The 16,984-nt window shown below is 36.6% G+C and overlaps 1 protein-coding gene across 1 annotated transcript in view; it reads left to right on the top strand.

The window, feature by feature from the left end:
* LOC128018105 (phosphatidylethanolamine-binding protein 4-like) overlaps positions 1-16,984 on the top strand; it is a 118,052-nt gene that overhangs the window by 51,559 nt on the left and 49,509 nt on the right. The window contains exon 3 of the mRNA XM_052603477.1: positions 4,951-5,049. Within this exon, the coding sequence (XP_052459437.1) occupies positions 4,951-5,049 (99 nt within the window). The remainder of the gene's footprint in view (positions 1-4,950; positions 5,050-16,984) is intronic.

The following is a 16,984-nucleotide window of genomic DNA, read 5'->3' on the forward strand; positions in this document are numbered from 1 at the left end:
CAAGTAAAAGATATAAAATCAACATGTCAGAGAAAAAAAAAAATACCCCCTCCTAAAAATGACTTGTTAACTCAGTCAGGTGTAGCTAATCACCTTCTTAATGGCAAACTAAGGCCCAATCCCAATTCTACCCCTTAGCCCTTCCCCTTTCCCCACGTGAAGGGGTAGGGGTGTATCGATTCTCTTTTGGTTGGAGGGGTAGGGGACCTGGTAAGGGGAAGGCCCAGATAGCCCTTCAAACTAAGATTTTTCGGGACCACACTTCAAACGAAGAGGTATGAATTAGCTCAACATGAAAATAGTTTTCCTCATGCTCCAGAAGGAAACACAATGCATTAATAGCCTGGGATGTAAACTTTTGAACAGAATTAAGATTTGTACATTTTTCTTATTTAACCTAAATATCTTTTAATTCTTTTTTTTTTTTCTCTCATTTAGTACTGCATTAACATTTGAACCTTCTGTAATATTTCCGTTTAGACCCTCATTTGTCCTCAGTGTGAAAAGAATGATCGCAAAATTATACAGGGAAAGGGTCCAAATACACAAAATGCTGAAAAATCAAAGAATTTAAGAGACCTGAAGGATTTTTCTGAAGAACAGCAGGCAGTTTAGCTATTCAGGACAAACAAAGGAACTAAAAAAAAAAAATATGTGGATAATCAAGGTCACAACATTATTAAGAGTCAAGAATATGTAAACTTTTGAGGTCATTTCAACTATCAATTTAACTATATTTTTTTATTGTGGACTATATGCAAACGTCTTTTATGTGAAATATCTTATTTAGGTCAGTACTAAATTGAAAATAACATGCATTTTGTTGTCACGCCCCTGGACTCTTTCAGTGTGTTTTTCCCTCGTGGTTATTGTTATTTTGGTAAAATAATTAACATTTTGCAGATTCTTCAAGGAGTATGTAAACTTTTGACCTCAACTAATTTTATTTTATACTTTTATATTCACAATGTAATCAATATTCTATTTATCTCGGAGTATGAATCTCACCAAGTTAGTGTTTTTAAACATTTTACATTTATTCCTAAATAATAACTAAAGGCAGTAACAATTTGAACAATATGCTTTATTTGTGAACATGTTCAGCTTTTCTTTTTAATAGTTAAAGTGCCCCATTATGGCATTGTTAAGGTTCCTAATATTGTTTTGGGAGTCTCCTACAATATGTTCACATGCATGCAAGGTCAAAAACACTTTTTTTCTAGAAACATGCATTTAATATCACCTTATTTTCCAACGATTCTCACATGGTTCATTCAAAGCAGTTCTAAGATTCAGATTCTCTAAACCCCTCCTTTCCATGTGCCTACTCTGCACTGATTGGTCAGATGGCCCAGTCTGTTGTGATTGGTTTACCATGTACAGTGCATGTCAGACACAATACACCCATTGCCATAGTTCCATATTTTGAATGCTCGATAGAAAATATAAACATCTATTATTTATCAAAAGTACAGGTTGTGATTCAGTGGAGCCAGCTGGCCCAAATAAACTGCGTACTGTGCCGTCTTTCAAGAGTTTTATGAATCCCACATCGTGAAACTCCCTGAGATTTTAGAGAATCAGTCATCAGTAAAATAACGGGAACACTAAAAAAAGGGGGTTAAACTGTTGAGGTACAGTGAAAAAAATAAAATAAAATAAATCCACTGATTCTTTGCAGCTCATCTTTCACAAGTGATAATAACGCAAATTTATTTACACAGTTCAGAGTATGTTGATTCTTTCTTTTGGGAAACACTAACTTTATTTATTGTGCACTTTAGGGTTTACAACTTTGCAGATCACATTCAGATTTTACATGATCACATGTACTGAGATTTACTTCATATTTCACTAAGCTTATTACTAAAGTATTATTTTGATGTAACAAAGTGATTATGACTGTGTTAGTTGCTTGCTTACTTTTTAAAATAAGTCATCCCATTAATTACATTATATTGTTCATTCAGACTGATTTGTGGAACGTGCACAAAGATAAGAGGTTAGATTTATCACATTAACCCATCATAGCTGAATATAACCAGTCACATCAGATCATATCGCGTTTTCTCCTCTAATGTGACTTTCCCCTGTTCATTCTCAATTACCCCCCACTAAACTCACTGCACACTTTAGGGGGTCTGTAAAAACTCAATGGGCTCAGGGGAGGTGAAAATTTTAGATTCACACTGAGGGCATCAAAACTATGAATTAACACATGTGGAATTATATACATAACAAAAAAGTGTGAAACAACTGAAAATATGTCATATTGTAGGTTCTTCAAAGTAGCCACCTTTTGCTTTGATTACTGCTTTGTACACTCTTGGCTTTCTCTTGATGAGCTTCAAGAGGTAGTCACCTGAAATGGTCTTCCAACAGTCTTGAAGGAGTTCCCCGAGAGATGCTTAGCACTTGTTGGCCCTTTTTCCTTCTGTCTGCGGTCCAGCTCACCCCTAAACCATCTCGATTGGGTTCAGGTCCGGTGACTGTGGAGGCGCAGCACCCCATCACTCTCCTTCTTGGTCAAATAGCCCTTGATGCCTTCAGTGTGACTCTACAATTTTCATAGTCATGAAAATAAAGAAAACTCTTTGAATGAGAAGGTGTGTCCAAACTTTTTTTTTAATGAAAAACAAATGATTTATACACTTTTTAATTTTAGAATTGGTAATATTGGTATTGTTTTATTTATTTTTTTACTATACATTTTTTGGAGGAAACGCCCTTGACATACAAATATGTCGCAAGAGTGTTAAGTGTAAGCAAAATAAGCCTGCCACTTGTTCTTTAAAACCTGTATTGTTTTTTTTTTTTTTTTTTGTGTGTTTTGTTAATTTTATTACAACATTTTTATCTTTTTAATGCAGTGTTGTTATACTTAATTTAACAATATTTGAAGGTTGTATGCTATTGATGTATTATTTACTTATAATGTCTACTTGCATTAATAATAACTTATTTATTTTTTGTAATTTTTTAAATACAAAACAAAATAAAAATTATAAAATGGTAACACTAGTTTTTGTTATAGTACCAAAATTCGTTCAGAGATCGGTGAAATTTTACTGGTATTGATTCAGAATACTGAAATCACAACAATCACACAATCTGCTTACTGCACTATAAGGCATTAAGATATTGTTAAAAATTTGAAACAATATGTATTGTGTATTGTAAATTTAACTTGAAATGGTGTGAGAGAATCATTTGGCAAATTGTTCTGCTAATGTTTTATCTAATGCTTCAAGTGATGCCATGATTGTCTAAACAAATAAACCCAGTTACTTTTACTCATTCACTACCCAGTGACATTACTATCTGTAAAGCACTGTTTAGATGTAACTGAGTTCTGCAAATTCCATAACCCGGACAAGCCCCCAATAATGGTGCGATTATAGGTGCATGTAGTGCAACATTAAACACCTGAGATTTATTTAAGTGCTGGTTTAGCATAGTAATCATTTATTCACCTCCAAAGTTTCACGTGCCCTTGATCATGGCAGTTAGGGTCGAGTCACATTTTCGGCAATAGGACTGAGGAGGGTGTTTAATCTGTCCACGGGGGGTCAGATCAGTGAGATCCAGTCAGGGTTTACTCTGACAGCACGTGGAGGAGGCAGCATTGTTCTGCCTGTTCGGATAATGCCTGGAGCTGCTATCACTTAAACTTAAACATCATCCGATTATTAGGCTTATGGTTGTTTGAGCTTACTGCTTTGTGTCAGGTGAGCAGAGGATTTAGACTCTAGAGACCTTAGAATATCAGGGATTTTTATTTTCAGGCTTTAGTTGCTTAAACATAGGCTTGTCTTATTAGAGTTGATTAGAAATTGTCCTTAGGCTGCAGATGACATACGATGTTTCCTGGATTGGCAAAATCTAAATAAAATTATTTAATAAAAAAAAAACAATAATGAAAAAACGTATGACCTCTGTTTAGTATTATACTTTATTTTAATCTATTTAATTTCTATAATTATATATATATTTTGTGTGTGTAATTATTATTACTGTTTTTATTTTACATTTAATATAATTTTGCCTTTTTTATAATTAATTCCTTTCTCTGTATAAACCATACTGGTTTGATTAATTTCAACAGTGTTTCACTTTTGTCCCCATCTTTGTCTTGATGTTGCGGGGAGGGACTATTGTCGCATGGCAACAGTTGTGATTGACAGCACTGTTTTCTTGAGACAGGCGTATAATAGTAACGCTATCATATGGTCTGGCAGATTTTGGGCTCGACACCAGGAATGACAAATGTGCTCATGCAATAATTCAATCTGCTCTCCCAGTTCTTCAACTTTAAGGGGACTTGCGAAGATGAGTAGTTATGGAGCTATTAAGTTGGTCAGTCATTGTTAATGTGTAGCACCCAAAATATCTGCCAAGCTGTTTATGGAGAAGTGTCTTTCATAAAGAGAGAGAGAGAAGGAAAGTAAAGAAAACTTCGCAGACAGATTGGGATTTGGTGAATGTGTGAGAATGGAAGGTGGTCTGAGAATATCAGTAACTAATTAAAGTTTTCTTCTGTACGTCACTTGCTAAAGATGCTGGGATCTCAAGAATAGTTAAAGTAACTGATGTTTCTGAAGGAAATAGCCGGAGGAAAGGGGAACTTGATGATGAGAACAAAAAGCAAAACCTGTAATGTAATTATTTTTAATGCATTTTTATTATTACAATTCTATGATGTAACCAAACTTCAAGACTAACTTTATAATTGATTATATTATATTATATTATTATAATGTTTTTTTTTTTTTATATTGATGCTAAACTGTATGAGATTTTTCATCACATAATTTCAAATAAATTCATTAATTTGTTTATTTATTTTAGAATTATTCATTTGTAATTACTAAGTGGTAATTTGCCATTTATTAAGCAGTATTATAATTAGCTGTCACAATGTAAAGTGTTTCTTTCTTTCTTTCTTTCTAGAAGAAGAAATACACTTTATTAATGGTGGATCCAGATGTTCCTAGTCGTCAGAAACCTTCTCGCTCTTACTGGAGACACTGGTTACTGGCTGACATTAAGGTACCTCACATCTCCCTGGAAAGTCTTTGAAATGTCTCCACCAGTTTTCGAAACTTGTTCTAACTTCATGAATGTTCTTCTATGATATAATGAATCTTCAAGCCAGTTAATACAAGTCAGTGTATTCCATCTGAATATTACCAAGAACAATGCCTTAAAATAAAGGTTGTTTAAAGCAGCGTTTTGGCACGGACAATCCTGGACATAATGTGCAAAGCAAAAGGTGTCAGAAACACTTTGGTGGGCAAACAATTCCTGGATTGCGTGGACCGTATCTGCACCTTCCATGTGCTTCACACTTGTGCTGCGTTTCCGATGAGTTACATAATTACTGAGTAAAAATATCATGTTAGTCATCAGCGCTCCGCTCCGGCGGGATCTAAAGCAGATTCATCAGGCTGTGCATGGGGACGCCGTGTTTAAACAACCGGGGATGAGACGCACTAATTGCTCAATATTAAGTCAATATTACTTCCTCCTTTTTTAATCTCGCAAGCTATTTTTTTCACGTTTAGTTTTTTTTTTTGCTGTGGTCCTGGTTCACAGGGGAGCCCAAAGTTCGTAACTACATCTCATAAATAAATGAAAAATTACTGATGTCTCATATGCAAGTTAAAATTTGTTGTTGTTGTTGTTTGTAAGAATGGCTTTTTTTTTCTTGACATGTATGGGTCTTTGTGGCAGTGGTGTGGGCGAATGGTTCTCCTGTGTGGCGGGAATGATTTCACGTCAGTTCTCCTTCAGACAAGAGAACTAAAGACAAGAATACAACAGGCCTTCTACAACTATTGGCCTCTTTTTTATTGATTTATTTATTACACCTGGTTTTACTGGAAGACTCGAATAAAGGTTCCATTGAACTTCAGTGATTGAAGATGTCTTGATGTGCACATATCCAAATATGACATGGCAGGATACATCACGCCAGGTTTGAGTAATGCCAATGTCATTGGTTTTGAGCAGTGTTATAAATAGTATTATTTAAATATATTAAAATATTATTTTAATATATATTTATAATATATTAATATTTTGAATTAGCTTTTTTTTTCTTTTTTTTCTTTTTATGCGTTAGTCATTTTTATTTCCGTTTTATATCCACTTCTTTTTTAGTTGTTTACTTTTCATTTTTATATGTTAAGTTTATATTTTCATTTTACTTTGTGTTTTGGTAATTTTATTATATATTTTTTCATTTCCATTTATGCTGTTCTTTTTATATTCCCGTATTAAATGTTCACTTCCTCTTCAGACACTGTTTTATTTTATTTTATTTTATTTTATTATTTTGTTTATTTTAATTTTAGCTCAAATTTGAGTACCTCTGTGACTTTAGTTCTTCAACTTAAACCAAGTTTTTAAAAGTTTTTTACAATTTCCAACTAATATTTACATTTATTTTTATTTCAGATTTAATTTAGTTAATGAACAATATTTGAATAGTTTCAGTTTTAGTTAACAATAACAATGCTGATTTTAGGTGCCAAATGCGATCTACAAACCACACAAATGACAGATGTATCTGAGAACTAAGGACTACTTTTTAAATATTTTCGGGTCATCTTTGAAGCCCCAGTCCCCATTCATTTTCATTGTAAGGAAAGGAGCAGCTTCTGACATCTTAAGTTTGACCTAACGCTGTGTAAATTATAACAGACAGAATTCAAATTTTTGGATGGACTGTCCCTTTAGTTGTACCATTTTAGTGTGTTTTCGTGACAGGATATCTATAAAATACCACTAAGGATGATCTTACAGCTACAAAAAGCAACATTCCGTCATTCACCTTTAGTGCAGGCGTTTTACTCATAAATCATCATACAAATACATTTTCTAAAAGCAGCATATGATTACAGTCCCTGGAAGCGAGGCCGTCTTCAGCACTAGTTCAGCCCTGCCCTCCTCTCGCAGGGAAGAGACGAGCCTCCTCCCCGTCTGGCCAGGCGACACATTGTGAATAAACAGATGTATTTCAGGTGCTCAGATAGACAACCTCTCAATACCCTGTCACTGTGTGGGTGGCGGCATGCCGCCTGTCTGCTCCCTGATTGGCCGTCTCGTTGCGCTGAGTGTATGATGAGGAGCCGTGGTTGGTCAGAGGTTTAATGAGGCTGGTGGGAGGTGAGTAATTGCCGCGGTGACTTCCTCTAACCTCGCTGAAGTTATAATAACATCCTGTGTGAATGTGTGGAATTATCTGTCCTGGAATACTCCTGGGCTTCAGACTGAAGCAGGTGCCACACAAATGAACAAGTCCCCTCTCACTCCATCACCAAATTTAGATATCTGCCCTGTAATTCCTTTTTTTAGAAATTAAATTACAACCCTGATTTGACTTGTTTACTCCCCCATACAAGCAAACGTAATGTCTTTTGCGTATTGCATGCAAACACGATAGGAGAGCAAAAGTTGTTTTTCATTTTCACTCTTCTATCCAAACTCATGCCAGTATTGTTTTCCATGCTTACCTGGCTTTGACTCATGGGATGTCTAAACATCTGTCTTAGTTTTTATGAGAAACTAAAAATGGAGGTGCATTAAAAGCAAGAAAAAATCTCATTATCTGCCGTGCAACTATAATGAACTTCAGTGTGTAATCTAACTTGGTTATGCCTGTATAGATTTTGCTGCTATTGTCTATAGTTATATACAATAATTTTTTCTGTGTTTGCTGAAAAATGGCACAGGTAGGATTTACTGAAAATTGTGTTTAAATTAAACCTCTGCTGCAACTTGAGTAGTTATTTCTTGGAATATGTCAAATAGATCTAAAGTTTTTCTTATCAGTGATTCATATCCAATACCTTAATTCAGTGCGTCCTGTTTATGTCCCCTTCCAGAACTCTAGATTAATATTCACATTTAGAAGAGACTTTTATTCAAAAGTGAGAATTTGTCATCGAGCCATCAATATACAATACCACATGTATTACAAGTCTACAGTTGGTATAGAAAAGCCATATTTATTCAGTGCAACTTATAACATGAAAGTGAAGATATAACACCAACATGTCAGATATAAATAAATAAATAAAAACAGAATCACTGAGTTAGAAAAAGGATCACCATCTTGTGTCAGTATTTTGTTGAACCACCTTTTGCTTTAATGACAGCCTTTAGTCTGTTGGGATATGTCTCTGTCTCTTCTAACTTTGCATGTCTAGACTTTGCAATATTTATCCCACTCTTCTTTGCAGAACTGCTCAAGTTCAGTTCAATTAGATGGTGATCATTTGTGGACTGCAGTCTTCAAGTCCTTCCACAGATTTTCAGTTGGCTTTAGATCATGCAAGGATATTCACCTTTTCCTCCTTCAACCAGAAGGTGCAGAGGTTTGCTGTGTGCTCTGGGTCATTGTCATATTGGAAGGTAAAACATCTTCCCGTTGACTACTTTCTGGCAGAGGGCAGCAGATCTTCCTCAAGAATTTGATGGCATCTTGCCCCATCAATCTTTCCTTCATCTTTCCTTCTGTTCTGACAAGTGCTTCTGTCCCTGCTGTAGAGAAAATTGACAAAAAGTGAAAGTGACATAACATTCAGCCAATTATGGTGACCCATACTCAGAATTTGTGCTCTGCATTTAACCCATCCAAAGTGCACACACACAGAGCAGTGAACACACACACACACTGTGAACACACACCTGGAGCAGTGGGCAGCCATTTATGCTGCGGCGCCCAGGGAGCAGTTGGGGGTTCAGTGCCTTGCTCAAGGGCACCTAAGTCGTGGTATTGAAGGTGGAGAGAGAACTGTACATGCACTCCCCCCACCAATTCCTGCCGGCCTGGGACTCGAACTAACAACCTTTCGATTGGGAGTCCGACTCTCTAACCATTAGGCCACGACTTCCCTTAAACACCCCCACAACAGGATATCACCACCTCCATGCTTTACTGCAGGAATGTTATTTGGATGGTGAGCTGAATTGGATTTCTCCCAGACATATAATTTGGTGTTGAGGCCAAATAATTACATTTTAGTTTAATTTAATTAATCTGCCCGCCAGAATCTTCAAGGTGTGTTTTGCAAAAGCTCAGATGTGACTGCATGCGGCCTTTCTTTAGGAGTGGCTTTTTTTTTTGCAACCCTCCCATACAAGCCACATTTGTGGAGGATTTGTGATATTGTTGTCACATGAATACAATAGCTGTGTTTACATGGACACTTTTTGCTTCCATCGAAATGAATTAATTCTGATTAACGAATCCGAACTAGTGTTTACATGGATGCTAAATAAAGTGATGGGGTTTGATATGCACATTTATGTGTTACAAGCTTCTGATCGTATTTACTCTTTTGACATGTGCACAGTTTACGAATATACATAATTTAAAAAGCACACATGATATGTATCTAATTCGGGTCCTAATAAGGTGACGACCAGCACATGAACTGTTGTGCAGTACTGTTTACTTTATAAAGCATTAAAAGTGCCCCTACCCGCACCCAAAACCAGCCGTCCATTCATAAGAGTCCTAAACAAGGACTGGTGGGACGTTGTCCTGTTCCACTTCACAGACGCTGAGAGAAAGGGGAGTTTTATAATAACGGGATACTTATTTATGACACTTCATTCACCAGGAAGAACAGCTCATTCCACGCGTCATGCGTTATTACACTATTTCTGTGTCACTGCATATGCGCAGTATGTTCTAGTTTTCGTAAAATGTTTCGTGAAATATTTTAGTATCCATCCCTTGACTTGTGCCTGTTCTTTAACTTTATCCCGGAGATCTTTTGACAGTGCCATAGTGGATTGTTTGTTTCAGTTGCACTACTGAAGCCCCGTCCACATGGAGACGTGTTTCACTGTATTGGCATACATTTTGTATCATATAGGCTTTTTGTCTACACAGATCCGGCATTTTGGGAGAGTGAAACCGATAATTTTTTAAACCAGGTACCAGAGTGGATATATCTGAATATGCCGCCTTTGCATTTTTGTGTGGACAACGAATCCATATAGTTTCTGAAATGGTGATGTCACCGGCCCACATCTCGCACATAGTTAACAAAAACATGATCAAACACTGAACAATTGTCTTTTTATTAACCAACATTAACATATCGTTCCATGTTCATTATACGCATACCGCACGCAAGATTTATGCGAATAGACCAAGTCTTCTTCTCTGTTTTTGGTGCATCTCTGTGGCAGAATTACATTATATGTCTTTGTTTGCCAAGGTGAGAAGGTGATCAGCTACACCTTTTAAGGAGGACGTGGTCCCTTTTTTATGGTAAGTGCATTGGTTTAAAGGCACAATATGTAATACACAATTTTAAACTTGCTTTACCACGTCATGATGGACTTGATTACAAACTTGAATGATACCTCAAATTGCTTGGTCACGTTTACCATTGATCAATGACATTTCACAGTCGAAATCTTGCATTCAGCATTTTTGTGCGAGAACGTTCCCCATGCAGATTTCACTTGTGTTTAAGTTGGTACCATGCTAACCATTAGGAAGCTGCATGATTTGTAATGTTGTCTGTGCGATTGGTGCTTCATGCATTTCTACACTATTTCCAATGAACAATGGACCGTTTTTTAAACACAAAATTGTGTTTCTTTTGAAAAAAGACCATTCCTGCTGATCAGACAGGACAAAAATGCAATGTACCTGTATTCAAAACCTCTCAGAACATCTTAGCAACCACAGAGAAATGCTCTAGCAAGTACTTAAAACACTCTAGCACTATGGCAGTGACTTTTGCATTGACAAGCATTATTTATTTCCAAATCTCGTTCATTCATTGATTCATTCACCTCCTCTGGCTAACATACAGTTATTTATATATTCTCTTGAATGTAATGTCTTATACAGTACTGTTAATTAGTGATTTTGTCATCAACACTCATTCAAGTTTTGCCTCAACCTTTGTCCGTCTGAAGGAGGTATTTCTAACACTTTATTGGAACCATATTTAGTTTGTCATTTCCTCTGTTTGGCAGCATGTGTGCAGATGGACCCTTCCTCCAGTACCTCTGCCAACTCACCACTCGCAGTCAGTCGCCATCTCCAGTCAACACTCGAGATTTCTGGCACTCATCGCAAACCAGAGAGCCCAGTCCACACATTTGTGTCATTGTGCGGGGCATCTCTTTCTCAGTAACACATCATCTTATGCTCTTCGGCTCTTCATCCAACAGTTACCATGCAACCGGTCTGTGCTCGGGCACTTGAACTGTTCCAGGCTCGGGCCTGACCAGTCTTGCTTCTTCCAACCAGCCATTCATGTCTCTCAAGATCCTCTTAACAGTTGTTAATGGGAATTCAAGAGCTCTTGACTGGCGTGATTGTTTCATAAGTGCAAGGCTTTGGATTGTCACTTTTGATTACAAGATAATGATTATATTTCTTGTAGCGTTCCACTTTTTTTACTGTTGTTTACAATTTTGTTCTTTTCAGTAGAAGATCTCTTAGTTTGCAATACTATTTACTTGTTAAAACAAGCATCTCAAATACTATTGCCTATACTTAACACCAAAGTATCTACTATATTTCCATAGCGAATGCCTGTTGATTTTAGTTTTTTTTTTTTTTTTTAAGGAAGCCGATGCAGATTGAATTGGTAATGAAGTTATTAATTCTGTTGGAGCAGATGGTGATGGAAGAGGGGAATGGGAGCTGAAATGCCCCTGTAGCTGCGCACTCAGCCCGCCTGACCCGTTCTGTCTCTCAATTCCCTCCTGCTCATGGAATACTACCAAAAAACAATCCCCAAACAGCTTGTTCTGCCTCAAACAGACTTTTCCTCCAGATCACAATGCTCATATGTCTTGCTCTGTCTGATTTTAGTATCTCTTTCTCTCACACTCTCTTTCTCTGCACATAAAAGCAGATGTTTTGTTTGCTCTGCCGACAGAAACAAAAGACAGAGTCATTAGCGATAGAGAGTACAGTCGTGGCCAAATGTTTTGGCAGTGACATAAATTTTGTGTTTTGCAAAGTTTGATCCTGACACAAAATGACAGGCTAACATTAATTGACTAGTCATATCAGCAGCACATGTGAAAGTGTGAATGAGTACCAGTCAGGTAAAATCACTATCATACTAATTAAGAGCAGACTGATTGCTATAAAAGGAGGGAAGAAGCGCTTCCAATCATTGCGTTCTTGTTAGCAATGGTTACCTCCAAAGAAACTTGTGCAGCCATCATCGCTTTGCATCAAAATGGCCTCACATACAAAGACATTTCTACAAAGAATATTGCACCTAAAAGAACCATTTATTGGATCATCAAAGAACTTCAAGAAGAGAGGATCGACAGCAGTGAAGAAGTCTTCAGTTCGTCCCAGAGTGTCCATCAAGAGCCAGCAATGAATCGTGTCTCCAGCAGTGCAGAGCTTGCTCAGGAATGACAGCAGGTTGGTGTGAGAGCATCTGCATGCACAGTGAATCGAAGACTTTTGGACAGTGGCCTGGTGTCAAGAAGCCACTTCTCTACAAGAAAGACTGAAATTCTGCAGAAAGCACAAGGATTGGACAGCAGAGGACTAGTGCAAAGTTGTTTTCTCTGATGAAGCTCCCTTCTGACTGTTTGGGACATCTGGAAAATCGATTGTTCAGAGAAGAAAAGCTGAACGCTACCATGAGTCCTGTGACGTGACAACAGTGAAGCATCCTGAGACCATCCGTGTGTAGGGCTGCTTTTCAACCAAGGGAGTGGGCGCTCTCATAATTCTGGCCAAAACACTGCCATGAATAAAGAATGGTATCAAAACGTCCTGAAAGAGCGATTTCTTCCAACAATCCATGAGCAGTTTGGTGATGATCCATGCATCTTCCAGCATGATGGAGCACCATGTCATGAAACTTTTGAAAATAATCCGCTAGGAGAAAAATCCTTATTTACTTTTCACCCAAATAGTCCACCCACAGATTGCAGTACCACATCACCCAAGAGCAGTTGGTGAATCAAACAATTATTTACGGTAATCTTTCAGAGGAGTGTTGCAACATTATAATTATTATTTAAAAACACTTTAATTGATTTCAAGTTCTTTTCTAATCCAAAAAATGATGTATCAGTCTCTTGACTTAATTTCATAGAATGTCTAAACCTGCAAGACATTAACGAGGGCTTTAAATAATAATAATATGATGATCATTTTAAATGAGATTCAAAATGCATTTGTTATTTATTTGCAGATGTCACTTGCTTTGATGTTTTATCTAATGCAGAGCCATCCAGACATGTTCACACGAGTGTCACACAGAAATCAATTTCAAATCAAGCAGCTATCTGTTGGTCATCGTGATCAACTTGAACCTGTTGTGAAATCTGTGTGGGGAATTCCTTCTCCCTGAGATGAAATTCCCAATGACGGGATTTGGCCAGTGAAAATTAGCCAAACAACTGTAAATGTGACCACACCTTTAGCCAGTTAGGGCTATGCTAATATCATATGTTAAGCTGTTGCTTCCTAACTGAAAATAGTGAGAATACCTAAGTGTCCAAATAGTTCTTGGGGCCACTAGCTGTGTGGGCCTGACTGGATGTCATTGTCAGTGTTTTTCCCTTCAGAAGGTCCAAACTGAGCCTGACACACCCGCATAGACTCATCTCTCTCTCCCAGTCACACACCCTCACATTCACTGTTCTCCTTTTAGAGAGCCGGACACGAGTGAGTGCAGATCTCAGTCACAATGGAGTGTTCTGACAATTCATGCTAATCGCTAACAGACAGATATTAAAAGAATGCTCTGGGTTCAATAGGAGTCAAGCTCAGTTGATTGCATTTATGTCGTAATATAAATTTTCTTATTTGTAATTTCAATTTTAGTGTGTTTTTTTTTTTTTTTTTTTTGAAGAAAATTGTGGTGAGAAAAAATGTAACGAAACTGGCAGGGCAGTAAACATTAAAATATACACTGTTTATAGTCACAATACATAGATATTATTACATTTGCTTAATTATTTCGTACAATTACATTAGCAAAATTTCAGCTAATGTTTACTGGCAAAAAGGTCCGGTGTTTATTCTCTGTTTGTCAGTGTGGCAAATGCATGACCAACTTGAACCCGTTGTGAAATCTGATGTAAAATTTCCAAATGTGTAGATTTCTATTGATATGGCTAATGAAAATTCGCAATACAGCAGAAAACATAACAGTCCCATTATTTAGTTAGAGCATTGCTAAACTGTATAAACTGCTAAAAATACTAAGCAAATAGCAAAATGTTTGATTTGAGCATTTTTAGCTTTAGCGATACAATGGAATATGTCATGTTAAAGACAGGGATTAAACAATTTTCACCCAAAAATGTAAATTCAGTCATCATTTACTACAGGTATGTAGCCATATAATTCCATAGTATTTATTCATTTACTATACTACACTATAATATACTAAAGAAGTCAATGGATACGGTCAAGTCTTTTTGTTTATTTTTTGTTAGTTTTTTCTTTTTCGTGTGTGTATGTGTGTGTGTATTCAGCAGAAGAAACAAACTCATACAAGTTTACAGTATCCTGAGGGTCAATAAATAATCACATGATTTAGATTTTTGGTTGAACTATCTTTGTACAATTGATTGATTGATTGATTGATTGATTACGTTGGTTTATATATATAAGATTATTCTTTTTTTCTGTGGTAATCAGTGATGTTTGCCAAATGCTGTTGATGGAGCCAAACCCTCTTCCATCAAATTTGATGCTGGAAGTGGATTGTGTGTGATGGAAGTATGAGACACTGGAGGGAAATACCTCAGCATCCAGCCACTTTAAAGCAACATGACTCTCAGCAGAGAACACACTTCTACAGACAGAGAAACTATTGTAATGCTCTCGAGCAGCTGTGCGTGTTTGTCTTTCGAGTGCCTTTTGGGACGCTCGGCTCTGCCTGTACTGCATGTCCTTTGACTGCTGACTGGATTACATTTCTTTCCCTCAGAGGACTGCGCTTTTCTGGAAGTCAGCGTGTCAAGCGCAAGTGTTTTGTCCTATCCCCGTGTGTTTATGTGCGCATCTGTGTTGAAGAAGCTGTTGAGCTCTGTTAGTGACTCCCTGCCTCTGTAGGGTCACTAAGACAGCAAATCTGTAGGAGTTTGTTATGCCAAGGCAGAGCGGATCCTGTTTTATTATTGTCTAACAGAAATCAGTGTAAGGTCTCAGGAGCCGGCAGTGTATTATTGTCTTGAGAGAGCTGTGTGTCCCATTGCGTAAAATACTTTCTTTTTTTAGGTTTTAAAGTCAATATGGGATGGCATTCCCAAACTATTTAAATTATGTAATCTGACATATCTGATATACATAGCACTTATGTTTCTCAGTGCTTTGTTGCCTGTAACTACTTTGGGCACACCACAACTTCAATTTGGCAGACAAAGTTTTCAAATGTTTATAATGTTTAACTATTAATCATTTTCAAATTGCTACAATTGCTTTATGAAAGAAATAATAAAATAAGATTAGATTAATAATTTAAGTGTTTTTTTTTTTACATTTCTGGATTTTCGGTAAATTTCTGGATTTTTGTCTTTTTTTGTCTTCTGTTCATCAGGGCTGAATTGATTTGATCAAAAATACAATAAAACAGTAATATTGTGAAAAATATTAACATTTTAAAAAAGACTGTTTTCTGTAATAAATTCATGTGATGCAAAGTTGAATTGTCGGCATCATAACTCTTTCAGAAATCATTGTAATATGCTAATTTGATGCTGAGGAAATATTTATTATGATGATAATGAGTGATGCCGAATGAAGCGTAAAATGTGTGGAAGTGTATTATAAATAGTTCTTTTCGGTCATTTAAATAAATTTGATGCATCTTTGTTGTTGTTTTTAAGCCCTTAAAAATGACCTCCAATTTTTAAATGGTAATGTACGTATAAATTGCATTTTTTTTTTTTTTTGATTAATACATCAATAGATAGATCAAAAATTGAATGTCATGTCATCAAATATTGTTATTATGGTTGCACTTTATTTTACAGTACGTGTACTAACATGTACTTATAGTGTACAGTCTATTTATCTAAGAAAGTTCTGGTAACACAAGGTAACTTGGGGTAGGGTTCGGTTAAGGGGTAGGTTCAGGTTTAGTACCTAGTTTTTACATAGTTATTGTAATTACTATAATAAGTACATAGTATGTACATGGGGAACAGGACTGTAAAATAAAGTGCTACCGTTATTATTATTATTATTATTTTTATTATATATTTTTTTATTTTTTTGCTATACATTTTTCGTTAAGTGAATACATTAATGGAGAGGGGAGATAGTGAAGGTAAAACTAAAGGTTAAAGATATGACTAGATAGCTATTGGTTAATATTGTAATGTAATATTGATGAAATATATTTTTTTCAGTGGGATAACACATGCACTGTTTAGTCATTCACAATAAGTCCAAGAACGTGTATTTAGGAATTAAATAGGGTCAATTGACTTTTTCCACTCCATTTGACGTGTTATTGTGTCCAAGGAGACCGACTGTAACATATAATTTCCCACAATCCAGTTCAGTTTGACAGACGTGTCTCCTCGGGTACTTTTCACTCATGACTGTATTTACTCCGTAAGGACCTTTTCAGACTGAAAAAAACAACAACAACAACTGTTATTTAGAATTACTCCTCTGTTGTACGCTTAGACAACTGTTCTTTTATTTTATTTTTTTCCTGCCACACGTTTTCTCTCTTGCCCATGTCTCTGAGCTTCACACCTCTCCGGGGAACATCTGTGACGGCTGGGGGTGCCGATGGGGTGCAGGTACCCGAGTGCATCTCATCCCCGTTAATGATGAGTGTTGCTGCCCTTTCTCTCAGCTACACGAGACATCGTTCGCCACCACTGTTCCGCTCACTTCTCCACGAACACCCAGCCCGACAGATTTACTGACATATGCAGTGCTTGTTGTTTTAGTAAAAAAATAAATAAATCCAGTGAAGTAGTTCATTTGCAGACGTGC

Source organism: Carassius gibelio, chromosome A8, assembly GCF_023724105.1.
Source record: "Carassius gibelio isolate Cgi1373 ecotype wild population from Czech Republic chromosome A8, carGib1.2-hapl.c, whole genome shotgun sequence".
Classification (NCBI taxonomy): Eukaryota; Metazoa; Chordata; class Actinopteri; order Cypriniformes; family Cyprinidae; genus Carassius; species Carassius gibelio.